Source organism: Pseudorasbora parva, chromosome 2 (genome assembly GCF_024679245.1).
Source record: "Pseudorasbora parva isolate DD20220531a chromosome 2, ASM2467924v1, whole genome shotgun sequence".
Lineage (NCBI taxonomy): Eukaryota > Metazoa > Chordata > Actinopteri > Cypriniformes > Gobionidae > Pseudorasbora > Pseudorasbora parva.
In genome coordinates, this window is record NC_090173.1 from 39559423 (window position 1) to 39586621 (window position 27199).

General features: G+C 38.4%; 1 protein-coding gene across 3 annotated transcripts in view; it reads right to left on the bottom strand.

The window, feature by feature from the left end:
• Positions 1-27199, bottom strand: part of sdk1a (sidekick cell adhesion molecule 1a) — a 479647-nt gene that overhangs the window by 103801 nt on the left and 348647 nt on the right. For all 3 annotated transcript variants that reach the window (XM_067420064.1, XM_067420057.1, XM_067420048.1), the window contains 8 exons: positions 26383-26499; positions 25272-25439; positions 23041-23143; positions 22593-22766; positions 17567-17703; positions 14584-14731; positions 4462-4602; positions 2513-2694 (listed from right to left, as the gene is read on the bottom strand). In XM_067420064.1, coding sequence (XP_067276165.1) covers positions 2513-2694; positions 4462-4602; positions 14584-14731; positions 17567-17703; positions 22593-22766; positions 23041-23143; positions 25272-25439; positions 26383-26499 — 1170 coding nt within the window. The remainder of the gene's footprint in view (positions 1-2512; positions 2695-4461; positions 4603-14583; positions 14732-17566; positions 17704-22592; positions 22767-23040; positions 23144-25271; positions 25440-26382; positions 26500-27199) is intronic.

Sequence of the window (27199 nt, forward strand, 5' to 3'; positions counted from 1 at the left end):
AACATCTTCAGAGTTCAGATTCTTGATTGTTTGTCATACCTTTTTTTTTTGTGTGTGTGTGTGTGTGTGTGTGGGGGGGGGATACATTTATTGGTGTATAAATGCAACTGAAAAGCATGTACTTGTACAACACACATGAAACAGAATTTTAGACTTTCAAATGTTTTTTGTTTTTTTGTGGAATTGGTTGTATACATTCATAAAACCCCTGGCGCAAAAAAACCCACACAAAAAGCATATTCATGAATGCCTGGTGAGAGATTTTTTTTCTTCTGCTGCTGATCTTTTCAGGTTGCCTGTCAAGCTTTGACTTATTTTGAATCAAAAGACTGTCTTTCAAAAGCCTGCCAATTATAGTCTTCTCTTAAAGTGGTGTAAACATATTCATTATGCAGTGGCGTCTCTGCTCTTCCGAGGTTCTTTTCCCCACCTGGAATTCTTCAGTGGGTAAAAAGCACATACATTGTAGACTTAGTGGTGTTTATAAAACTGTCAGTCGATTTGAGTAATTAAATTAATCAAATTAAGTTCATATGCCAATATTTGCCAAGAAAAGGCCCTGAACGGATATAATTTAAAGCTGCAGTCCGTAACTTTTTGCGCTCTAGTGGTTATTAAACAAAAGTTCATGTGTCTTGTGGAAGAACATTGCAACCGGAGCTGCAACTCTCTGTTTCCGCAGCGGTTCCTATTAGTCTGGTCTGAAATAGTCCCAAAATAAACACTTCTTATAAATGCACCATAATGATTCAGGGTAAGACAAAAACACAGTTCGGAAAATAGATTCTTGTTGTACATTCTCAGATATATTTTTTGTAAATCTTGAACACAAAAAGTTATGGGCGGCAGCTTTAAATAATATATATATATTTTTAAATTTCTTTATTATACACTACTATTCAAAAGATATGGGGTCAGAAATATTTTTATATTCCAGTTATATTAGAAAATATTAGCACAATTTTAAATTACTATTTTCTATATATATATATATATATATATATATATATATATATATATATATATATATATATATATATATATTTATTTAAATTGTAATTTATTTCTGTGATGAATTTTCAGCATCATTACTCCAATCTTCAAATCAAATAGGATTTGATGCACAAGAAACATATTTTGTAACTCAGTGACATTTTCTTCAGGATTTTTTGATAAATAGAAAGTTCAAAAGAACAGCATTTATTGTATAAAAAAAAAAAAAAAAAAAAAAAAATATATATATATATATATATATATATATATATATATATATATATATATATATATATATATATATATTTATAAAAATATAAATATCTTAATGGTCTCGTTTAATCAGTTTAACAGGGTTCTTGCTTAATAAAAGTATTGATTTCTTTAAAAAAAAATCTTATCTACAAACAGTTTAAAATAGTACTGTACTTTACAAAAAGTGGTTTTAATAGTCCTTTTTTTGTGCTTTATTTCCATTTCAAGCTCTATTGGTAATAAACAAAACTGCATATGTCTTGCAAGACCATTGTAGCAGAAGCTACTTCTCTCCGTTTTTGTAAATAAATATATGAGTCATGTAGGTTGTTAAAAAGGTTGGTAAAATATTTTTTTTTATAATAAACACTTATTATAGATGTACTGTAGTGATTCAGGAAGAAAACATGGTTTGGAAGATGGATTCATGATGTACTCACTCATTATTTACATTTTGAAAAATTTGAACAAAAAAAGATACATAGTGTACCTTTTAATCTAAGCCTATTACTGGTCTGCAGCAATGCAATTTATAGTCAAGTTAATCTAAGATAGATTTAGGGGGAACATCGGTGCTGTCTTAGCCATGTCCTGTGATACCTGTTGTAGCACACAAGTTAGGAGGCATGACAAAATTTAAAAGTTAAGTTAAATAATTAACTGTCCAAAATGACCATGTTTAAATTGACAGTCTTATTTTTGCATTCATCCAAACAACTGCAGGAAGTTCATGGAGCACTGTCTCTTACTTAGGATCAGTGATGTCGTCAAGGTTGCTAATTGTGAGTGGGTTCAGTGGAGCTGCGTCAATACCATTCAAATGCTTGACAGACTCTGTTTATAAAACGTCTATTTAAAATAATTAGACAGATGAAGCCTCTCAAAGCAGAGTCGATACATTTTCCGCTCCCCAGATAATCAGCCAAACGGCCAAATGAGAAGACCCTGAATTTCCCGAGATGGATTCTCCTCATCTGAAGAGAAAAGCGCCCTCGTAGATAATTGACATAATTGTTTTCAAGAGGATTCGCATGGAAGTTAGCTGTCCAAGAAGAGGGCTCTAAAATGAATGTGGAGTGTACGTGGAGACTAAGTCGACCTCAGCATGGCATGTAAACAAATACTGCATCAACCGGTTCAATCCGGCATGCTTCCTGCCTCCGCTGATGAAAAGGAATAGTTGAAAACACAGAGGCTGATAGAAGCAGCAACTGTTAGGCAAGAAAAAAACACTGAGAGTGTGACAAGAGGAACAAGGTCTCACCTCCCTGCAGCGTGTACTCAGTGACAGGCTGACTGAAGACGCCCAGGCCTGCCCCGGTGTACGCTGCCACCTGAATCTCATACTGGGTCCAGATGATGAGCTCTGTGATCAGGCAGTAGTTAATCTCAGGGCTGGTGATGTTCTTCTGCTGGTACTCTCCAGGGAGCCCCGCGAGCCGGTACCTGTATCAGGGCAATCGATGGCCAAACAGTGAGCGACAACGATTTTCTTCCAGGTCACTGCTCCGTTAGAAGTCGTTGCACAGGCTGTATAATTATTAGGCGCATACTAGCTCTCTTCCAGGGCAGAACTTACGTTAAATACACCAACGGCGGAGACAAGCTATTAAAAACAGCATGAACATTCACAACACATCCGTAGAGGAGGATAAGATTGGTCAAACACAGCTAATTAAATGCATTCAAGCTCTTGCTACAAGCGAGAAATGAGAGTGGTAGAGCTCAGTAGATCTTATTTTTGGTAGATCTTTTCTGTTGGGTGGATACTAAATAAAAATAAGATTTGAACATTCTGCATACCTTGAATAATGCCAAGACATTATGTCTTTGCTTTGTGTTGTCTTTGCTTGCTAAACAAACAAAAAACGCAACCAATGTATCTGACTCACAATCTAATGAGTCAACTCTCATTAAATTGGTCAAAAAACAAACTCACATGTAATTGGCTTAACAGTCATTTTCATTTCAAAATAAAGAAACTATTGGTTTGCGAAATAAGTATCAGTATCTTGCTGTGCTTGAACACACTGTCTACTACAGTCAACGGCCAACTGTTGCACACACGTTTAGTAGTCTGTATTCCTCATTCAAAAAGGGAACAGATAATCAGAAGGATCTCTTTTACTGATGTGCAGTGAAGGTGATTCAACATGCTCAATCATCCGAAAAGCTGCTGATAGTGGTCAGATTATTGTAACACCATAAAAACTAGGCTGATAGACACTCGACAATAGCCTGGCATTTTGCTGATGGCTGGCTTGGTGCTAACAATAGGTACTCCAAAACATATTTTAAATAAATATTTCCATTTTTAAAAATGTACAGTCTTTGAAATTGCTCCAAAATAGTATTATTCGGTCACACTTTAATTTGAGGAACACATGTTAACTACGACTTTTGCAATAATAAACTCCTAATTTACTGCTAATTAATAGTTAATTATGTAGTTGTCAAATTTAGGAATTGGGCAGGATTAGGGATTTAGAATATGGTCATGCAGAATAAGGCATTAGTATGTGCTTTATAAGTACTAATAAACAGCCAATACTCTAGTAACATGCATGATGCTAATAAGCAACTAATTAATAGAGAGAATTGGACCCCGAACGTAAGTGATTCCTATTGATCTAACCACTAGTGTGGTTTGTCATGCTTGCCAAAACCTTTACTACAGCCTGACTAGATAAACTTTCAAACACACACATATCAAACACATTTTAAACCAGTTTGTTATAATATAAATGTGCTGAGCTACAACTGTCCTAAAACAGTAGTCAAAGTGACAGCACTATGGTCATCTCAATTATCTAGATCTAGGATGACAAATGCGGTAACACTTTATTTTAAAGTTCAGTTATTAACTATTAACTAGTTGCTTATCAGCATGCATATTACTAGGATTTTGGCTGTTTATTAGTACTTTTTTAAAGCACATATCAATGCCTTATTCTGCATGACCTTATTCTACATCCCTTAAGCAGTAAATTAGGAGTTTATTAAAGCAAAAGTTGTCTTAGTTAATAGTGAATATGTGTTCCCCGTACTAAAGTGTTAACACAAATGCAATCAAAAACATTGTTGGACTGAAAATAAGCTTCACTTTTTCCACATAATAAAACGTGTATGCCATATGGCATTAATAAAGAAGTCATATTTCAACACATTTCATCAGGCAAGTTCTGTTTGTGAAATGATTTGTGCATGTCTCACCTGAGGACGTAGCCTCTCAAGACTCCATTGAGCTGAGGCTCTGGGGGCGGCTGCCACTGCACCATAATAGACTGGTTGGTTCTTCCGCTGGCTACGATGTTCTTGGGCGGAGCGCTGGGAGGTTCCTCTCTCAGCATCAATCTGGAGAGAAAGTGCAAGAGTGTTGCTAGCACCACAAACCGGCCTACTCTACAGGTACACACTTAACGTCACACGTCACACGATCAAAGCGTTCTTACATGACTGGTTCATTGCACTATTTTCTCTCTAGCGAATTGGGTTAGTCGACTCGCTCTAGGGAGCAACAGTGTGAGCCATGAAAGCGTATCCCTCTGGTCAGAAGTCCATTTCCCAACCTGATGCACTGTATCACATCCGCCCACTCCATAAAAAGCTCTTATGTGCTTGCGTGGAAAAGTCTCTCTGTGCTATAAGCACCCTTATGCTTTGAATTTGGAGGTCACTGCTTACGTGGCCACTGGCTTGGGTGTGCACACAGCCGTAGAAGATTACGTTCGTTGGCTCAGCATCTTCAAGCTAAGCGTTTCATTGAAATTCTTAAGCTTTCGAATTACAAAAAGACCAAATATTTTTAAAGATAAGAGAATCACATGGTTTGTTGTTCAGTAGTGCTGTGCATGTCTGCCGGAGGATTTGTCCCCAATGTGAGTGCTTTTTAACTCAGTGGTAAATACCTGTATGCTTTTCAAAGAAGGAACACACTAAACAGCGCTATTTCTGTTCAATCCTAACAGGAATGAACATTTTTTGGAGCTTATATTTTAGTTTATTAAAGGGTCTCAATTCACATTTGTTGACTGAGACTTTGTGAGATTTAAAAAATGCAGAGGCTCTGGGCCAACATCAAAGTGCAAAATCGACCTCAACACATCTCTCTTAGCAAAACAAGAAGAAGAAATACGTTCGATGCAATTAAAATGAAGATGTATTGAACTTAAACCTGCATTCATACCAACATTATGTACAGTCCCTGACAAAAGTCTTGTCGCTTATCTATTTTCATATGAAAAGCTAAAACCCTCCCAAATGATGATTAATGCACTGAAATAAATTATTTTCATAGAAAAAATATTTATCATTTAATCAAGACAGAAAGGTCAAATTTTGGCAAGACAAAAGTTTTGTCGCCTATACAGAAATTGAACAAATTTACAGCAAATACAAAAATATGTCAGCAAATTAAGTTGTGGTGCTGTGAGATCCAAATTTAATATCTTGTGTGACTTCCATGAGCTTGAGGGACTGCATCCATGCGGTTTGGCAAGAATTCATACAATTTATTGATGAAGTCATCAGGAATAGCTAAGAAAGCAGTCTTGCATGCCTCCCAGAGTTCATCAATATTCTTTGGTTTCGTCTTCCATGCGTCCTCTTTCATCCTACCCCACATATGCTCAATGATGTTCATGTCTTGGCTGGCCAATCCTGGAGCATCTTGATCTTCTTCGCCTTGAGGAACTTTGATGTGGAGATGGAAGTATGCGATGGAGCACCGTCCTGCTGCAGAATTTGGCCTTTTTTAAGGTTGGGAATAAGAGGTAGCTAAGATTTCTTGGTATTTTAGACTATTGATGTTGCCTTCCACCCTGCAGATCTCTCGCACACCCCCATACTGGATGTAACCCCAGACCATGATTTTTCCACCACCAAACTTCACTGTTTTCTGGGTGAATTTCGGATCCATTCTGGCTCCAGTAGGTCTCCTGCAATATTTGCGGCGACTGTGGTGTAATTCAACAGAAGATTCATCTGAAAAATCCACCTTCTGCCACTTTTCCTGCGTCCATCCTTTTAGCAGGCTGTGGGCCTTGGCAAATGCCACACGGTTTTTCAATTGTCTTTTGTTTAGTGCTGGCTTCTGGGCACTGATTCGACCATGGAGGCCATTTCGAGTCAGAATCAGACAAACTGTTCTGGTTGACACAGGGACTTCAGGTGACCAGGTCTCGTGGAGCTCTGCTGCAGTGGAAAATGGGCTGGCCTTGGATTTTCAAGCCAACAAACGGTCCTCTCGAGCAGTTGTCTTGTGGGGTCTGCCTGACCTGGGCTTGTCAAAAACGTCTCCAGTCTCTTCAAATCTTTTTTTTAATCCTCTGTACTTGATGCTGAGACACATTGAAGGTGTCTGCCACATCAGCAGTGGATCTGGTCTTCAGCCTCTTGATAATCAAAACTTTAGTCTCAGGGTGAATCTTAGGCATGTTTGCAGAGGTCTAGTTGCAGTTGATGTGAAGGTCTAGCGTACTGGGGTTCTTTTTATACACACTTGAGACCTAATTGATCCATTATTAGTCACAGGTGAAGCTCATATGACAAGGTGACAACACTTATGTATTTGCAAAAATTGACTCAATGGGCTTTACCAAGCTGTGAATATTAGAATACTTTTTGAAAGTTTAGTTTTTCACTGAAACTGGGATTAAAATGAGCCATTTCTTGTAAAAAAAATCTTGATTAGAAATATATTTCAGCGGCACTTTAGGTCAATTTGTACACAAGCGACAAGACTTTTGTCAGGGACTGTATTATTTTACTCAATATTTGTGCTAGTGGCTGCCATTTGCCAAATGGGGGAATGTATCACAATATTGTTTTAAAAAGACCCAGTTGGTTACTTCTTACCAGATCTTACTACAACAGATTCGTAATGAAATAGTAAACACTTTTATTGTGGGAAATGCTAACGATTTTGTGGGCTCTGTGATCATTGGTAATGTTAAATGTCATAATGGCTGGTCCCTACAGGCTAGTTTGCTATCACACATAAATGATATTTTGTGTGCAATGCTCAGTTCATTCTAGAGAATGTGCATTTTCTTAATTAACAAAGTTTGAAAATGAATCAGTGTTGAATACTTAATAATGCCAATAGATTCATCTGCCCTTTGCGTTTCATGCTAATGGACAGTTAAATCTGCATTAAAGTTTAATAGGATCATTGGGTCCTTTCAGATTTATTGTCAGAGTCTTCTTAAACCTCTGACCACACTTTGTTATTTCTTCCCAGAAGTCTATTCCATAATTAATGCCCTCTATAACCAATATCATGGAGCTTTTCTCAGACAGTGCTCTGTAAATCTGCCTAATGATGGCCGCAAGGAAAGACTGCTCGCTCCTCGCTGAAACAGAGCTTTTCTAGCTGTAGCCATGCAGTATTTACACATTTGTTTTACGCACTTGCACTGTGCCACCAGCTATTAAACATCGGCCTCTGAACATAAACAAAGCAAGGAAAGCGTCTGGCACTTTCTACAAATACAGTGCACTTCGGCGTCCTATGACTTTTTTTAAAGCATTTGAGGCATTGTTTTGTGTGTGTGTGTGTGTGTGTGTGTGGTCTGATTAGTTAAACTAGACAAGTCATTATCTACATAAAATTAACAAATAACATAAAATTACCCCGCATGAAATATTAGTTTTAAACCTATTAATTTTTCTTGCCTTCCATCACCTCCCTTAAAGGGTTACTTCAGTGATTAGAATATGGCTTTGTATCAGTAGAAACCCTGGAGTATATTCAAATGATTGTGCTTTCCTGGAAATAGATATGTTTTATATATGTTTATTAACAACTACAAATCAGCATTTGGTTCCAAACTAACAAGACCCTATTGAGTGACTTAGTTTATGATACATTTGCAACAAAGTTTTTTTTTTTTTTTTTTACTTTTAATTGTATAAATGTTGAGGATTTAATGCTTATTTGATGTTTGACATCACACAAACCAGGAGTTTAGGCTATATTCAGATTACATTTTAAGAGTTACGAGAAAAACAAAATAAACTGTATGATACATGAGAAAATAAAATTAATTATGGAAAAAAGGGTTATGGCACACTGTTCTGCTTTGTGATTGGATGAAATAATCATGCATTTTGCCTAGCTCTCATTTTGATAAATTGTATTGAATAAAACCATGACAGATAAATAAGCGTTGGTGTGGAAAGGTGATGTCTCATTATGTGAGACTGCACATTTGTGCTTCTATGAGCTTGTCAGCTCGACTCTCTGCTTAATAAGCCCAAATGGACAGATGTCTGTCACAGCAAGGAGACATGCATGCAAGAGAAGACTGATGGGGCCCTTCAAGAACCACTTTCTGTTTTCACTCTGTCCCTGAGGAAGCAGCTTTGCTCTAAACAGTGTATTTTTGAACTGTCTTAGTCAATATCCCTGCATATAAGTCACAATTCCTACAATTGTGTCTTCTATCCTACCATATATCGTATCTGGAATTGTTTTTTGGTTTATGACTTAATGAGAAAACATGACATGCAAACGAGATGTGAAGCACAAACAACCAAAGCTCAGTTAATACAGGTACATAATTGAAACATCTATGAGTAAAGAAACATCACGCTTGGAGTGAGTTTAAATTTGAAAGTATAATTGGAAGCAATAGTATGCTGACTTTTTTTCCGTCAATATGCACCACACTAATAGCCTAGAAATCTAGACACACCCTAGCAGCAGCAAATCTAATCTGCCGCGAGTGTCTTCTAGCAACTCTCAATACACTTCTGAGCTGTAAACGCCAAACTCTGGTCAGGCCAATCACATCATGTATAGAGTCGGTAGCGGGGCTTAACATGTTGACGGCCGAGTTGCGGTTGAGAGCTTCTAGTAAACACAGAAACTGGTGAACGGCGGCCTTTCGAATCAGCTTTGACCTCGACTCTGGAAGACTTGGAGTTAAGCTTTTCTCTGAGAAAAGAACAAAGAACGGCACTGAAGTCATTCTTAAAAAGGGAAGATGTGTTCTGAGTTTTGCCGACTGGATACGGCAAAAGTTTAATCTGTAAACAAGCTCTGCTTCACCTTCATTGCTCTGGTTGGTTGTAGCGCTATCCTATCGCGTGCAGAGGCAGTTTGAAAGACAACCGTTCATCCCGCCCCTCGGATGTAGCCCGGTCAATGGTGAATTTCCAAACATCTAAACATCTTGATGTGGGCCTGGCTTGTCAGGCTACCACACTAACATGAGTAATGTAGTCACAAAAACATTCTTTCCGCAAAAAATATAGTCATGTTATAATATAATGTTTTGTTACAGGGAAAAAATAAAATAACGTTAAAGGGATAGTTCACCCAAAAATGAAAATTCTGTCTACTCACCCTCAAGTTGTTCCCAACCTTTATGAGTTTCTGTGTTCTGCTGAACACAAAATAAGATATTTGGAAGAATGTCTGTAACAAAGCACAAAGAGCAACCATTGACGACGTTAGTAAGGAAAAATAATATGATAATCAGTGGTTGCTCTCTCTGCTTGGTTACAAACATTCTTCCAAATATCTTCTTTTGTGTTCAGCAGAACAAAGAAACTCACACAGGTTTGGAACAACTTGAGGGTAAGTAAACAATGACAGAATTTTCATTCTTGCCTGAACTATCCCTTTAAGACTCTGGGCCCACCAGGAAATTTACTTGGCTCAACTTACATCTCAAAGCTGGATCTGGGTCTGAGTGCGGTGCAGTCTGCTTGAGGATTTGTCACCACTATGAGTGCATTTTAACCCAGTGGTAAATACCTGTACTCTTTTGAAGGAAGGAACTATTCTATATAGGCTATTTCTGTTCAATCCTAAGAGGAGAATTTCTTTTGGAGCATATATTTTAGTTTATTAAAGGGTCTCAGGGAGATTTTAAAAATGCAGAGGCTCTGGGCAAACATCAAAGTGGAAACAGACCTCAACATTTCTCTTTGCAAAAAATATAGATTTTAAAATAAAGATTCTTAAATGTTAAAAATGAAAGTTAGAGTAAAAACATGTTAAGTGGTTAACAAAGTTCCCACGTATAGTGAAAAATTACATTTAAATAGTAATTTTATGTAAAATAAACATGCAAAACTATGTCTTCAAGTAGAACAATATGTATAATGTATAACAAGTCTATGTGTAAATTTTAAACAAATTCCTTGTATGTGCACTTATCATGGAATGAGCTTGTACGCACAACAATCAGAACTAGAGGAAGAGCGTCAACGACGAACTTCTTTCGGGTTACGGAAGCCATCGGCAGTGCTGTCATTTTGTTTGTTAGACCACAAAAACAATGTCACTAAAGAAGTGTGTTTCTGGTTGTGAGGGAAAGAAAGATAACCTTGTTCAGCTTCCCAAATAACCCAGTGTTACAGAGGCCAGCTAGTAGTCACTGTCTAAGTAAACCTCACGTTTACTTGGACCAATGTTAAAGGACGTAGCCTTTAGCCTCCTTGTTAGAGCGTCTGACTCTCATGCAGGCGGACCCGGTTTCGAGTCCCACTTGGAGCGGGCGGTTCGAACAGGAGGGGTTACATTGGTGCTGTGACCCGGATGGGAGTGAGGTTTAGGTAGGTGAGTGTAACAGAGGCCCGCTAGTAGTCACTTTGCAAGTAAACCTCACTCCTCTGACCACAAGAGACGCTCTAGCGACTGACACTAGAGGTTGCAGCCTTTAGCCTTCTAGTGAGAGCATCCAACTTTCATACCGGCACACCCGGGTTCGAGTCCCGCTTGGAGCGGATGGTTCGAACAGGAGGGGTTACATCAGCATTATGTAAAATAGTGGATACAGTTTGTTTTTCCAGAGCAGTGATGGAGCTCTGCAAGAGACGAAGCCGCAGGTGGTGAGTGAAACGGCATCAATTGTTTGTTTTGTTGCCAATCATCACATAAGTGCATATAATGAATACAACACAAATGTATGGTGAATCGAAAGTTATCCAGGGAGTGTGTGTGTGCTCGAGATTCTTCAGCTCCGCCCACTTCACACCTTCATGAGTTCTGCTATTTTCTGAAGGAATCTGTACATCTGTCGTATATATCTTTTATAAATAATTAAACTAAAGACTCTTTGGAGATATGAACAATGCAATACTACAAAGGTACTCGGGATTAACATGAGATTGGCAGAAACTGTGTGTTATGCCCCATTTAACATTTTTTTTCTGCATTGTATATCACGCACAAAGAAATCAGGCCTTCTTGCAAAAACTAAAAAAAAACCCATCCTGATATGTATGGTAACCCTCGCTCCCTTAAGGGGGGGGGGGGGGGGGGACACTCAGTTTCAGTCAATCTCACATCAACCTTGAGTACCTATAGAGTAGTCCTGCATCCTTCATATCTCCAAAAAGTCTTTAGTTTTATTATATTTATAAAAATGAAATATAGGCTCTATCGAGTCTTTCAGAAAAAAAAACGTGCGGCTGGAGGCGTATCGTGTGGGCGGAGCTAAAGAATGACGAGCGTCTGAAAGCTGACATCGTCATGTTTGGAAAAGAAAACGTTACCCTAAAAAACAATGGCTATCAATCAGATTCAACTAATACATATATGATCCAGAATCGGATCAGGAGGCTGAAATAAATTGAACAGGTGAAACGACAACAGCAGGACGTCCGTCTCTGTGGTATGTACTGTATTTAGTGGCCTGTCAACATTTGTGTGTGTTTACTTGTGGATTGTGAGGACATGATTCGGTTTATGGACTATTGTATGCAACTAAACCTTAGCAGTAGCAACCAAAACGGTTTTGCTTGTCAGACTGGGTTTTAGTGTTACATAGAAAAACAATGGAGTAGCGCATTTGAATGTGCTTTGTGTGAACTTCACCTAGGTTTATGTTTGGGGTGGTTTTACAATAAACAGACACCTATAGTGGTCAGCTAAACAAATGTATTTAAACACATGCCATAAGTTACATCGCATGCTTCATTGATAAATTAACTATACGATCGTGTTGTTTACTGATGTTTACTCATGCAACGATAGCCAACAACATAGACATTTAAAGCAGTTTTACTCCCCACCTGCTTCCAAAGCACAATCGTGAACCTTTATCGTCACCGCTCCATCAAAAACACACTTCTTTGGTGATATTGTTGATTTGGTGAAGTCCTGAGACAGCAGCGAGAGCAGTGTTTATGGGCACCGTGCATCATTTGCTCTCGCTCTGGTTGCTCGCGTGCATGCTCACAACCTTCCGGAAGAAGAGCCCGTATGGCCCAAACAAGGACATTCCGCTCTGTTGACGTCAAGCGGACCCGTACTCGAAAAAAACTCTCCGAAACTTGAGAAACCGGAAGGAGTATTTTTGACACAGAAATACTCCATCAAACGTCCAACTTATTTTTTTGAAACTTTGTCCATGTTTAGGATGGGAATCCAAGTCTTTAACAGTGTAAAAAGCTCAGTATGCATGAAACAGCATTTCACCCCCCCCTTTAAGGTGGGAACGGAGACATACGTCAGACATCATTGACTGAAAGGGAACTAAAACCATAACAACCATGAGCACTCGTGATCTAACCTACTTGTGATGATATGATAACAAAATGGCAGTTATGAATTGCTTTTAGCTGCCCGTACTTGAATATCATTTTCCAAATAAAGCCCTTAAATGTGTATTGTGAGCACGTCTGATACAGTTACGCATTAATTGAGGTTAAACAAGAGTTAAGAACTTACGATAGGTCTTTAAAGTTTAATGCGTACCCTCATCAGATTATGTTCCACATTAACCTAGATGATTTGAATATTTTCAAAGACAAACTAACAAATATTGCATTTTTAGAGTGGGCTCAAAAGTCAAAAAGTTCCATTTCAATATTCACTTTGCCTGGAGAGTCATACAACACGGTGACACTATTTTGGAAGAGCAGGTGCTGAGAAGAGCCAGAAATCACTGGTGGGAGAGAATAGATGTGAAGTCTGCAGAGAGATGATATTACCGCTCTACTGTATATACCCGACTGCCTCATGCTGTTTGCACGGTTTCCTTTAAATCGGTTGCTCATTAACAGCTCTTCGTATTTACTAGAACGCTTTCATTATTCACACAAGCGTAAAAGGACCGTCTTTTTCCGCTGCAAAGGCAGATACATTAGTTACCTTGATCATTCCATTAAAACTGTAAAGTCTTTTCACCTTTTTGTTGCTCTCACCCACCTGTTTACTGTGCTAACATAGTGTTTGTCAACATGAAGGAGGAGGTTTAAACAGCTGTATCTCTCTAAGGCCCTGTTTACACCCGGTATTAAGATGTGTTTTGGTCGATTGGATCACAAGTAGACAAGGGGGACACATTCCCGTTTACACCTGGTGTTTTAATCTGTCTCTTTCGTCCACTTTCAACCACTTCTCTACTGGTTTCTTTGAGGGGAGGGTCTTTGCAGGTTTTTTTTTTTCCTTTCGATCTAATGAACAAAATAATAGACGACGGTAAAACACGGAGAGCGTCAGCGTTCGTTTCTGCTCTGACAGCCGCAAGACCACAGTAAACGTGGTGAATGCATGTTAGAAATTAGGAATGGTGAGAAAAAAGTGCCCTTGGTACCAAACACCTTTAAACTAAATTGGGTCTTTAGTTAACAAAGTTAAAATCCCGTCGGGCTAGCGCGCTACCCATAATGTTTATGCATTAGGTTAGGCGGAGAATAGGTGTTTCTTTGCGCTATTTTTCACCAGAATTTACACTATGAAAAGCAATATGAATGTGTTTTCGACTGCCTCTGGAAGTTGTCGAAAGGGGACAAGCTCAAGAAGTTTTACACCCTGTTCATACCTGTATTTAACTCTGTCCACTTGTGACTGAATCTACCAAAATAGAAAGTTAATACCAGAAGTAAATGGTGCCTAAGAAGCATACCCATCAAGCTAAATAAAAGTGATTTAATTTAAAGTGAAACGTGGTTGCGTTGCTGAGGTTGAGAGATGACACCCCCTTTTTTCACCTGGAACAGAAACTGCATGTTTTGCCACGTTTGGAGCAGATAAAACTCCAAGGAGCCATTGGGAATGAGGCGTCTGCCGCCCACAGCTGCAGAGAGAAAGCGAGCTGATTAGAGTGTGAGGTGAGAGCAGAGGCCTGCCACTCACGACCTGAGAAAGAAATCCTACGGTGTTGTGATTTCAGCCACAGCAGGACTTACTGAGAACTGTGGGTGGAGGATCAAGTGACAGAAAACACACTTAAACAATGACAGTCCTGATGGGCGGCAGAGGCCATAGTGTGATGGGACATAATAAGCCTGTTATTAACCTAGCGTGAGTGTAAAAAAACAATGATGGGCGGACAACATGCGAATAAGCAACCGTTGACAACCATGGCCTCATACCTGTTTGTTTCGATGCTGTACTGTCCTTTGCCCACCTGATTGACCGCGCAGACCCTGAACTGATATGAGCGTGCTGGAGTGAGTCCCTTGACCATGGCCCGTGTCACGGTGGGGTCCACATCTGGCAAATACACTCTCCAGGGAGAATCTGTTATACAAAGAGAAGCAGGACATTTCTAACTATTTAAACAAACATTACAAAGGACATATACATTTGATGTTATAATATTATTGTATTTATATACACTACTGTTCAAAAGTTGTTTTCTCTCTTATGTCACCTAGGCTACATTTGATTGATAATTAAATACAGAAAAAACAGTAATATTGTGATCTAATAGTATAACTTAAAACATCTGTTTTCTATTTCCATAAGCAGTATTTCAAAATGCATACTGGTATATGTAAAGTGTATTATCAATGTTGAAAACTGTTGTGCAGCATACAATTTTGGTGAAAACCAATGATGCATATTTTTCATGATTTTTTTTGATGACTATACAGTTCTATAAAGATAATGACTATAAAGATAATTAAGATTATTTGATAAAGAAATATTTGGTAATATTATAATTGTATTTACCGTCACCTGTGAGTATTAAAAATATAATTTCTAAAAAAAAAAAAAAAAAAAAAAAAAAAAATATATATATATATATATATATATATATATATATATATATATATATATATATATATATATATATATATATATATATATATTGCATTTTTCTGATTAAATATTTTCTGCCTATAATTTAAATATTTCAAACAGCAAAAACATCATCATTTAGACCTCTTTGGCCTTTTTTGAAACTGTACCAAAGATGTCTATATGTAAATGAGCTCTGATTTGATTGGCTAACCACTATGAACGTGCATTCATAATTAATAACATTAGTTATGTCTGCATATCGTTAGCATAATTGCCCAGATCATATCGGCCCAAAAATGACTTAGGCAACTATGCTATGAGGCTAGTGATATGTGTTTTACATAATAATGACCCCTTTAACTAAAGCTTAATTGCTTATTTAAAGTAAATATAAAGTGTTACCAAAAATTGTTTTCTGTCTTCTAAAGGCACATGGTGACATATATAAAATGACACAATTTGCATGTTTGATAATCAAGCATAATCAAATGATTCTAAATTATATTTTTATACAAATTGGTCATCCACTCATAATTACATAATATGCTTGAGGACTGGCCATTATTACTTAATGACACTTAATGAACAGCCATGTAGCTTCAGAAAGTATACAACAGACTTTTGGTTTATATCAAAAAGATTTTTTGAACAACGTTTTTATGAATAAATATCTAATGATTCTAAACAAAAGTACTACTCATTTTCATGTGTCAGACCTTTTTAACGAGGAAGAAAATGACCAATTGTATTTCAGTTCAGGGTTTTAAAGGGGATGGGGGTAGTCAACGAGAGAGCAGGTTTTTCTCACATCCTATGAAAGGTGTTTCTAATGGTACTTCCCAGCCCTATTACACCCTGCACCAGTAATCTTCACCTCCAGTCTGGCACATTCCTCACTGTCCTCTTCCAGCCCAGGAAGATCAATCTACTTGGGTGGGGTTTTTCCCGGCTCTGTAATACCCCAGTCTTTAACACCACCGGGTGACACTAACTGACATCAACTCGTACATGTAGCACATGCTGTTGACACAGACAGCAGCTGCATGCATGCTCCCGACTGGCTGAACCTTCAGATGCATTATGGCTGAATGTGAATGAGTTCAGTAGATTTTTTAACACTGCCTGCTCGGCTCAATCACTGGGTGGGATTCACTTTAAAATTATGCCACGGAGCAAATGATTATATGGTGGCCCTTAGAAGTATTTGAACACCTTATTCACCTTTAAAAGTATTGACTTATATATCTCTATTCGGAGTCACTTTAGCTCAAATAGCTTTTAATCAAGTGGTGTAAAAGGGATTTTTACTGGATGTAAGAAGTGAGGCTGAATTCAGAATAGCATTGGTTCTGGTGAAATGTGAAAATCCCATTCAGTTTCTCCACAGGGGAATTGATTTGGAATGATACATTTTTAACCTTTAAAGACAGACCTACTGTGAGCTATGAAATCTATTGTATATTCATTTGTTGAAGACATTATTTCAACTTATTTAACAACAACAACAACAAAAGCAGAACCCATGGCAAAAAGCTAAATTGCCTGCCCCTATCATGAAGCACTTTCTGTATACAGATAGTTCTTTCCTTCACTGAAGCAATTTAACAATCTTGTACCTTTGTCTTTTTGCCCAATTTTCAACTAGTTTTTTCTCTTTCTTCAAATCAAGAAATGTTGTGATTTCACATCATGGTGGTTGGTTTGTTCCAAAGCTTATAACTCTTCAATGCAGAATTAAAAAAAATCCCTGTTGGAAAAATAGTTCTGGAAACAAGGATGCTGAAAAAAGGATAAACACTGCTAGAAAGCCATTCCCAATTCAGCCTCCGTTCTCCTCGAGTTGACGTAGGTGTCCTAGCAGAGTTTAGTTCATCACATTTGAACCACTAACATCTGACAACCCAAACATTTTTTGAAAAACTATCATATCTAAATTGGAATTGGCTTGACATACATTACTAATGTGGGGCGCCAGTGGCTCAGTGGTTTATGTAGGTTGCCTACAAACCGGCAGGTTGGTGGTTCAATCCAACCAGGTGGCTCCACCTGACCAAGTGTCAAGGTGTCCATAAGCAAGACACCTACCCCTAGTTCCTCCCGATGAGCTGGATGGTGCCTTACATGGCTGACATCGCCGTCGGTGTATTAATGAGAGAGTGAACGGGTAAATGTGAGGCAATATGTAAAGCGCTTTGTATTGCCATAGGTCTGTTGAAAGCGCTATATAAAATACAGTCCTTTTACCATAATGAAACCATATTTGACCCAGACTAGGTGCAATGAAGGATGAAGGAAGTAAAACTGTGAGTGTGTCTGCATGTTTCTTACTGTTCTCTGAGAGCTCAACCACATAATGAAGTAGGGGGCTGTTTCCATCAAAGGGTCTCATCCAGGACAGGTCCACGCTGCGACTGTCATTGGCGTTCAGGCTGGCCTGCAGGTTTCGAGGAGAGTGTGGCAGCTCACTATGAGGACAGAGAACAGCAAACACTCAAAAAAAGGGCTGTTTAATGATTCTTACACAGGCGCTGCATAAACAAAGGATTTGCACATTGCTACAGCTCTATACAGAGTGACAGGATTTCTAGGTTACTACATTAAATATTTTTAAGAACTGCCATAAATTAATAAATCTGAATGCTGCAACACTAGTAAATAGATTTCTAGTTTATTAAAAAGCAGATGGAAATCAAACACAGTAGTACACGTTTGCTACCAGGCGTTTATTGTGGGTTGGGTCTTTTAATGATTTTATCTTTGGGACTGCCCTTCCCAGTAGGCCCCCTCAGCCCCTTTTCAGATCTTCCCTACTGCCATCTCCTCCATGCTAAAAAGATTGTGAATTCAGCCTGAATCTCACAGTCAGTCAGTCAGAGGCAGGCATTTATTTTCATTTGACTTGTTTTTCCGTTTCTTTTCTTTTTTTATTGATTACTTTATTAATCATTTCATGGGCATCCTACTGAGAATAAGCACAGAGCACCAACAGTTGTGCTTGAAAAGTTTGTTTTCTCCTCTAAATTAAACCCATGGAGAGAACCGGCAAAGCTTAAGATTTTATCACTTTCTTTTTTCTAAGAAGGAAGACGATTCCACAGGTGTGAAAGAACTGCAAATTCTTCAAATGATGTTAAGGTATGATAGTAACTTGCAAAATGTGATTTCGCAAAAATAATACAAATAAAATAATAGAAAAGAGACATTCTTGAGTCTTTTTTTTTTTTTTTGTGGGAACCATCTCTTTAATATCTTAGCCTTAGTGCTCAGTTCTAATTTATTGCCCAGATCAGATTTTTTTTGTATAGCAGTTCACATTGTTGCTTTAAATGTGGCCAATATTGGATTCCAGTGTGAACAGATCGGATTAAACCAACGTCATGCAGCATGCTGTCATACAGACGTAGGCATGGAGGGCATTAAGTAAGCGATAATGCGTTTATTTATAATGTAATTTGCCTCTGAAGCCAGCAAATTTATGCACAGGCAATATAAAAAATAGCAAGATGCAAAAAAAGAGAGCAGAGTTATGATACAAGCCCTCGTGTTTTGCTTGTATATAGAGCTGTAACTATAACACTTATGAGTTCTGACACATTACTATTCCACTGACTACCCAAATGTCTTAACTTCAGGCATGTACAATCTTTAAAGTGACTCCCATGAGTGCAGAATTGTACTCTAGAGTGACGTAAAAGTCACATGAATTCCATTTGACTTCAGGGAGGTCGCATTGCAAAATATTGCATATTGTTTGTGCTGTTCAGATTTTCATGCGAAAAAGATCTGAGTCACATGTGAGCAAAAAAATAAAATAAAAAAATTCATATTTTGCCACATTTACCTGCAGTCTGAACGAAGCCTTCGTAATATTGCTTCGAATGTAAATTTATATTGTATTATACAGGGCTTTTGAATACTTGAATCTGATTGGTTCCAATTATTGGAAACGCACCGCTAAAGTAGTTCCAGACAGGTCTTAACTTTAGAGTTTTTAATTCGAATCCCGTGTCAAACTGCCAAACTGCTGAAATCACATGACATTGCCGATCTGAATCATGAATCAATACGCTGATTCATGACCGTTTGAATCTTTATTTGAGGATTGAAAACAAAACCGGAAGAGAAGACAATGCTGAATAAAGTTGTAGTTTTTGTGATTTTTGGCCCAAAATGTATTTTCGATGCTTCAAGAGATTCTATTTAACTAACTGATGTCGCATATGGACTACTTTGATGATGTATCTTTCTGGACTCTGAAGATGATGTATCTTTTATTAGCTTTCTAGACATGGACAGTATAGTGTGCATACACTTGCATACGCTCTCGGACTAAATATAAAATATCTTAAACTGTGTTCCGAAGATGAACGGAGGTCTTACGGGTGTAGAACAACATTAGGGTGAGTCATTAATGACATCAATTTCATTTTTGGGCGACCTAACCTTAAGGATGTTTAGATTCTATTACAGATAGTTTTAGAACACAATGTGAACACTTTAAAAATGAATATAGTAAACAGAGAAATAACAAACTGACAAAAAAATAAAACCGACCTTAGTATTAGTATTAATGCTGTTGTTTAGATTGTTGGATCATCAGTGTTTATTTGTAATGGCTTGGGCTGTGATCGCTGAAGGTAGAAAAAGAATATATGGGTGACTTCAGTCATTGGGGAAAGTCCTCCTGACAACATGTCTGATTCCACACAACCATCTGATACCACCACGGCATCTTCTCCAGTTAATGAGGAGGCAGAAAACCCACAAACAGATAATGAGTCTTAGTTCCACACAACATTAGCCTCATGAAATCTGCATAAAGTACACACACCCGCTGGTTACTGCAGTCTTCCAGGGGGTTTATTTCTGGAGAGCTTCCGAGGGGATTTTATTCCCTCATCATATTGTGGTACAGAGTCATAAGCAAAGGCTTTAGGTGTTAAAATGTTTACGCTGCCAAGATTTAGCTTTTATTTTGGGTTTAAGGATTCGACTGGCAGACACGGATCAGAAATGAGTTTCAAATAGCCGGGATGAGGAAATCTACCCACTCAGAGAGTGGTCAAAAGGTCAAAAGCTTTTTAGGAGACTACCAGGATTTTTTTTTTCTGGATAGAGAGTTAGAAAAGCACTCATAAATTCTAGCAAATTAGCTACAGTACTTCAAAAACTAGGTTTTATAAATTGGGTAAAAAGGCAAAGAACAGACAAAAAAAACAAAAAAAAAAACCTTTGACCAAATCAAAAGCGTATTAAAAGTTACTATTAACAGGCTGTTGATGAATATGAAAATCGAGTATAAGCAGTTGGAATCCAGTTTGAAAGGTTACACTGAAAAAGGTTACTGAGGAAAGGTCAGTCTACACACTCCTGCTGAGAATTGCAATCCACTTAAGTATAATATGCAGATGCTGGAGTAGGTGAGCAAACAAAATGCAGAAGAAAGCTAAAGAAACACATACTGTGTGATAAACATAAACAACTTGATTATTGCACTGACAAATCAATATGACAGCACATTACACTATATGTACACAAACGTAAATGGTGCTTGTCCATGCAAAACTCATTGCAACAATGCTAAGACATTGTTTTTGATTGCCAGGGTACTGTTATGCAGTTGCTAAGGCGTTCTGAGTGACTTGTAGGCTGTGTTCGAAATCGCCCCCTGTACCCTTAAATAGTGCACTATTTAAGGGCACATCAACCAATCAGCTATGCTGTGTAGATGATGATGTGATTGCAATTTGCTACTAAGCGAGTTAAAGGGATAGTTCACTTTAAAATGAAAATTCTGTCATCCTTTACTTACCCTCAAGTTGTTTCAAACCTGTATGAATTTCTTTCTTCAGCTGAACACAAGGGAATATATTTTGAAGAATGTCAGTATCCAAACAGGTAACTGCAGTCATTTTTCATTTTCAAGTGAACTATCTCAGCCTGCACCAAGAGCTTCATACCAGACCTTACTTGGTTTATCATTATCCACACTAATGGATGATAAAGTTAGTAAACACAGAAACTGGTGAACGGCGGTCTTTCGAATCAGCTTTAGACTGCGACTCTGGAAGACTTGGAGTTAAGCTTTTCTCTGAGAAAAGAACAAAGAACGGGACTGAAGTCATTCTTAAAAAGCAAAGATGTGTTCTGAGTTTTGCTGACCGGATACGGCAACATTTTTATCTATCAGCTAGCTCCGCTTCACCTTCGTTGCTCTGGTTGGTGTAGCACTATCCTATCGCGTGCAGAGGGAGTTTGAAAGACAACCGTTTATCCCGCCCCTCGGATTGAGCCCTGTCAATAGTGAGTTTCCAGACCAAACATCTTGATGTGGGTCTGGCTTGTCAGGCTATATCCACTGTATCCACCAGGGTAATATCACTACGCCTGCTGCACCCATAGTACGCCAGCAAAGTTCCTGGATTATTATGCAAGAATGAGAAAATAGTTCATAGACGGTCTAGAAAATCATAACTTTTAATTTGCAGTCAGTCTTAGAACACAATGTAACTATACACATAACAACATATAAATAGGAAAATGTTGGCATTATGTTGGATCACTTATTGAGCAGTAGGCTAGATGGAGGTGTTTACCTTCAGTCTTTGTGCTAAGCTAGGCTAGCGGTGGGTGTGTCAGACACAGTTATGGTACGCATGGAGAGGAGAATGGTATGTATGGACTTATCTAACTCTGGGGGATACGGTAAATAAGCTAAAGTTGGTGTGTTCCTTTAAGTGTATGCATCTAACTCTAATGGTAAATACATATATTTATAATTTTTTTACAGTATAAATGGGTTAAATATGTGAATATATTTATATATTCACATTTATATGTAATAAGGGATCTCTCACAACAAGGAGTTCATCATACTGAATTTGGGAGGTCTGTGGCATCACAAAGTTTGAATAAACAATTAAGATCATCTGTTTAAAAATTTAGAGCCAGTCAAATTTTCTTTTATTTTTTTTGGAAGAAGTCTCATATGCTCACCAAGGCTGTATTTATTTGTTAAAAAAATAGAGTAAAACCAGTAACATTGTAAAGTAACTTTTTATTGCTGTGATGGAAAAGATACATTTTCCTCTCCTCAAGAACCCTCGCGTTTTGAGGTATCATTCATGCCTGTAGCAGAAACGGTGTGGGATGAGTATCATGACAAAGTTGAATACTTAGGGTTAGAGGTTTTTGAGAGATAGCACATATTTCTCTCTTCAGTTACGTCCTCACACTTCAAAGCTAGCTGGTGAAAAATGAAGCACTACACACACCTGGAAGGTGACACACATCCATCAGGACAGGGCATTAGTCAGCCTAATGCTCAGAGATGAAGGGAAGCTAAGTCACTCACATGACCTCCAGACGGGCCGCCTTGGAGTCATTGCCGGCCTGAGAGATGACGTCACAGGTATAGTCCCCGATATCCCCAGACCAGGTTTGACTGATGTGCAAGGAGCCCTCCTGCAGGCTGATACGCCCCCCTCTGGTCTGGCTCACTAACTCCTCATCCTTTTTCCACACGTACCTGCCAAGTGAAGGAGACGGGGAGCGGAAGAGAACTCTATCACAGTCAAACTGACACAGGGGGAGCGCAGGAAACAGCGCTGGCTCATTACACTGATATCCAGCATATTAGCACTGAATTAACTGTACAACACTACGGATCGCGCTTTGAATCAACTTCAAGGCCCATGGGCTGACACTTTGAATTAACATTACAATCAAACCGAGTGTGGAGCCCTGGGCTCTGATGTCCAGATGAGAAGAGGAAGCAGAACGGCTCGTTTGTCATCACCCACCTCACTGCCACGCGTGGGTCGTGGGTGGCGCCACACTCCAGAATGGCTGTGGTACCCTTGATGACACGTCTGTCCATGGGAGGGCTGGATATGGATGTGCGACCTTGGAGAAAACAACACCGTTGATTCTGCAATAGTTTAATGTTTCCAAGAAGCAAACGGCTACGCTTCATTTTTATCAAAGCCTCGTCACACATCAATGGCCAAGACAAAGCCAGGACTTTACATGCTCTGATCAGTGTGTAATAACAAGTCTGGATGCTGTAGTTATCATCTTTCTTCATGGAACAGTTTATCAAGCTCTGCTGACTTTATTTATTGAAAGGTTTAAAGAAAATCGAAGTTGAAATGTGCAGTTAAAAGGTTAGTTCACCCAAAAAATGAAAATTCTTTCAATAATGACTTACTCTAATGTCGTTCAACACTCGTAAGACCTCCGTTCATCTTCAGAACACAGTTTAAGATATTTTATATTTAGACAGAGAAGTTTCTGTTCCTCCGTTGAATGTATGCACGGTATACTGTCCCTTTCCAGCAAGGTAATAAAAGCATCATCAAAGTAGTCCATATGTGACATCAGTTAGTTAGTTAGAATCTCTTGAAACATCGGAAATACATTTTGGTCCAAAAATAGCAAAAACTACGACTTTATTCAGCATTGTCTTCTCTTCCGGTTTGTTTTCAATCCTCAAATAAAGATTAAAACGGTTATGAATCAGCGTATTGATTTATGATTCAGATCACGTGTCAAACTGCCAAACTGCTGAAATCACGTGACATTGGCAATCTGAATTCTGAATCGATTCACTGATTCATAACGTTTCAAATCTTTATTTGCTTTTTTGGGTGAACTAACCCTTTAATGCCTGTTAAACAAAAAAAAAAAGATTATATTACTTTTTCATTTGAATCAACAGTAGTTATCTATTCAGGCCAAAATAACGATTCAATTAAATTAAATTATGAAATAGTTTTTCAATAAAATTAATTATGGGGTGTTCTAATCCCTATTCCAGCAAACTGCACAATACAACTAGCTGTTTCTATTCACATGCCTAGAACCGCTGCTGTTGTAACATAAAACTACTACTGTGACCAAAACTGAATACTTCTTTACTATATAATATACAAGGTGTGGTTAGGTGGGCAAGCGAGACGTAGGAGGAGCGAGCGAGACTGGAGACGTGATTGCGGTCTCGAGTCCGGTGTGCCTCGCAGGTGACGCTCTTTCACAATCACGTCCCCCGGCTTGCTCGCTCCTCCCACATCTCTCACTCTGCCACACAAGGTATTTTTGCTTTCCTATAAGCACCATCTACTTGCAATTTCATTTAGCCCGTCTGCCATTGTTACGCACTGGTCTGAACAGATGATTTGCATGCGAAAATTGGACCATATTTTTTGTGCCAAAACATTTGTGTTGATGTCAACAGGCTTTTATAGTAGAGCTACAGTCTTTCCAAGTATACATAACACAATGCATAATATATTGCACATCACCATTAGTTAACTGTTAATCAGCTAACTTCAATAGATGCTGGTCGAAGCTGAGCTACAGCCTACTTATCTAGGTTTGTAAGTCTGTGCAAAATATAGTGCTTATATATTTTACTCCAAATTAAATTCAACTGTAAAAAATGCATGTAGATGCATTAAACTAGGACTCGTAAATAATCCAAAAAATGTTTTGTGTGTGTCAGCTCGTTTCCATCATGGAATAGAAAAAAAAAAGTAGTTGCAAGTTTTTATATCTCAATTCCGACTTTATTTTTTGCAATTTGGCCATGCAATTCTTGCAAAGAATTGTGAGTTTATATCTCTTTTAAGAGGCACCTGATTTTGTAAATGAAAGGATCTATCACACAATACATATTCCGTTCAAGAAATGTTTTAATACATTCCATTTTATATTCATATTAATGCACAAATTCATTTAATTTAATTAATGATGTGTATTTTGTGATCCAGTCAGACCAGGATTGGGCAAATCCCGGTGACTAGCATGACCTACTACCACACTTACATTCATTCCATCTCAAAATTCGAAGATATGAACTCTGCTGTGCAAGAAATAAAGTCAGAACTGTGAGATAAAAAAAATTACCCTTTTACCTTTACAATTTTTTTATTCTGTGGCAGAAACCATAATGACATTATCTTTCCTCTCTCAAGTCAGTGAAAAAGCAGATTCTGAGAGATGTTCGCAAATGGACTCTGTGTGTTTCTCTTACTCCATACGGTGAGGGAGGCGCTGGCGTTGATCGCTCCCTCTGAATTGGCGGCATAGCAGGTGTACGTGCCCGTGTCCTGCAGCACCACCGGTTGAACCTGCAGACCGCCGGACTCCAGCAGGGTGAAACGTGGAATCTGCATCGAACCGCTGGCGAGGATCTGAGTATCTGTTGTGCATACATACATAAACAACCCAGTTGGCTCAATATCTCACTTCTGCTTCCATATAAGGAATTAATAGGGCATCACTATGCATGGTGTTGGAGCTCGGGATGATTTTATTACAAGCTTAAAGTTTTCCCCGAGGAAAAAACGCCCGCAGAGCTCTCCACCTTGTTAGGGGCCGCTATTATATATGCCGCTTCATAATTGGGAATGCTATGGAAACGACTTCATGAATATAGCCAAAACAGTTGTAGAATTTAATGGAAGTTTTTTGTTACTCTTGCATGAAATTATCTTTTGTGCAGCCAATCGGCTGCAACAAAGACATCTTAATGGCTTCCTGTGAAGCACAAAACACACAACCTCATACATCAATTGATGGCTCTGCTGCAGTAACAAAGCAGCGAGAATGCCAGCGATCTGGCTGTAATAAGTAAAATATAGCACTAGTAAACATGACAAAACAGAAGGGCTAAGATGCACCAATGTTAATACTGACATTACATTGATGCACTGTTCCAAAACCCAGTTAGCTGCCTACATGAAGACAACATTTTAAGGCAGAGTAGGTGGTATCAATGTGAAGAAATGTGAAGTGTGCAATTTAATTATGCTGCCTCATAAAAACCTAATTGTGACCAATATTCTTGGAGATACTTAAAACATTTTTTTTTACCTAATATGTGTAGGTGCAATGTATTTTTATGTCACATCAAACTCTAGTGAAATCAATTGCGAGTCATAACAAAGGTTTCCGCCTAGGTGCCTCTATCTAGGTGGTCCTAATTTGTTTGGATTCAAGACTTAATGTTTAAAGTACTCCACTGTAGGCAGTAAGGCAACTCCCCAGCTTTGAAATAGAGCTCAGATGTGATTTAAGCCTTATTCATTATTGAATTCAAATGTTAAATGCTGAAATCAAACTTCACATCGCACTAGCATTACCTCTCTTCCAGATAATGGCTGCTTTCGGGGCCCCAGATACCTGACAGGTGAACGCAGCCACTGCTCCGTCTGTGACAGTGATGTCGACCGGCGCCGCGGTGAAGGCCGGAGCCATACCTGTGGAACACACGGTCACATTTTTAATCAGGATGAGAAAACTGTTCCATAACACTTCATTCACGCTTAATGCAGTCCGCCCACACCCCCCCACAGGAACACGCAAATTATTACAAAAGGCCAAACAACAGCCAGTAAATTGTATTAAAACAATGTTATGTCCATCAAAACACTACTGATGCTTTTTATTGCGATCCAGGACATGTCTGCAAATTTGTGTTTCAAATCCGAGACAGTAAATAACTGGCATGAATCTAATTATACTGTTCTGATTGGGAGCCCAATATGGCAATGTGGAGTTGCAAGGTCATTTTTAATAGGCAGAGATGTGTAAATTATCAGGTATTTCCATTTGGAAATGTAAAGCATATTGCTGTTTGAGAGCAAATGATCGCTGTTTGAATGCATTGTTGAATATGTGCCACATTCATTTGGAACAGTCGAGACAGGAATATAAAACACATTACAGCTTGGTTCCCAATTGCTTTACATATTTTTTTATCACATGAATACTGATGCCACGGTAGGGCATGGCAGTATCACCAAAATCTTATATTATGCTATAAAATGTCTTTTTTTATCACAGTCAGGTCTGTGCAACAAAAGTAGCCTAATGACCAGTTTAAAGTAGTCACAAATAGTCCAATGCCATTTTCTCCACCGGACGGACAAATTCTCCACTGAATTGAATTGAATTGCC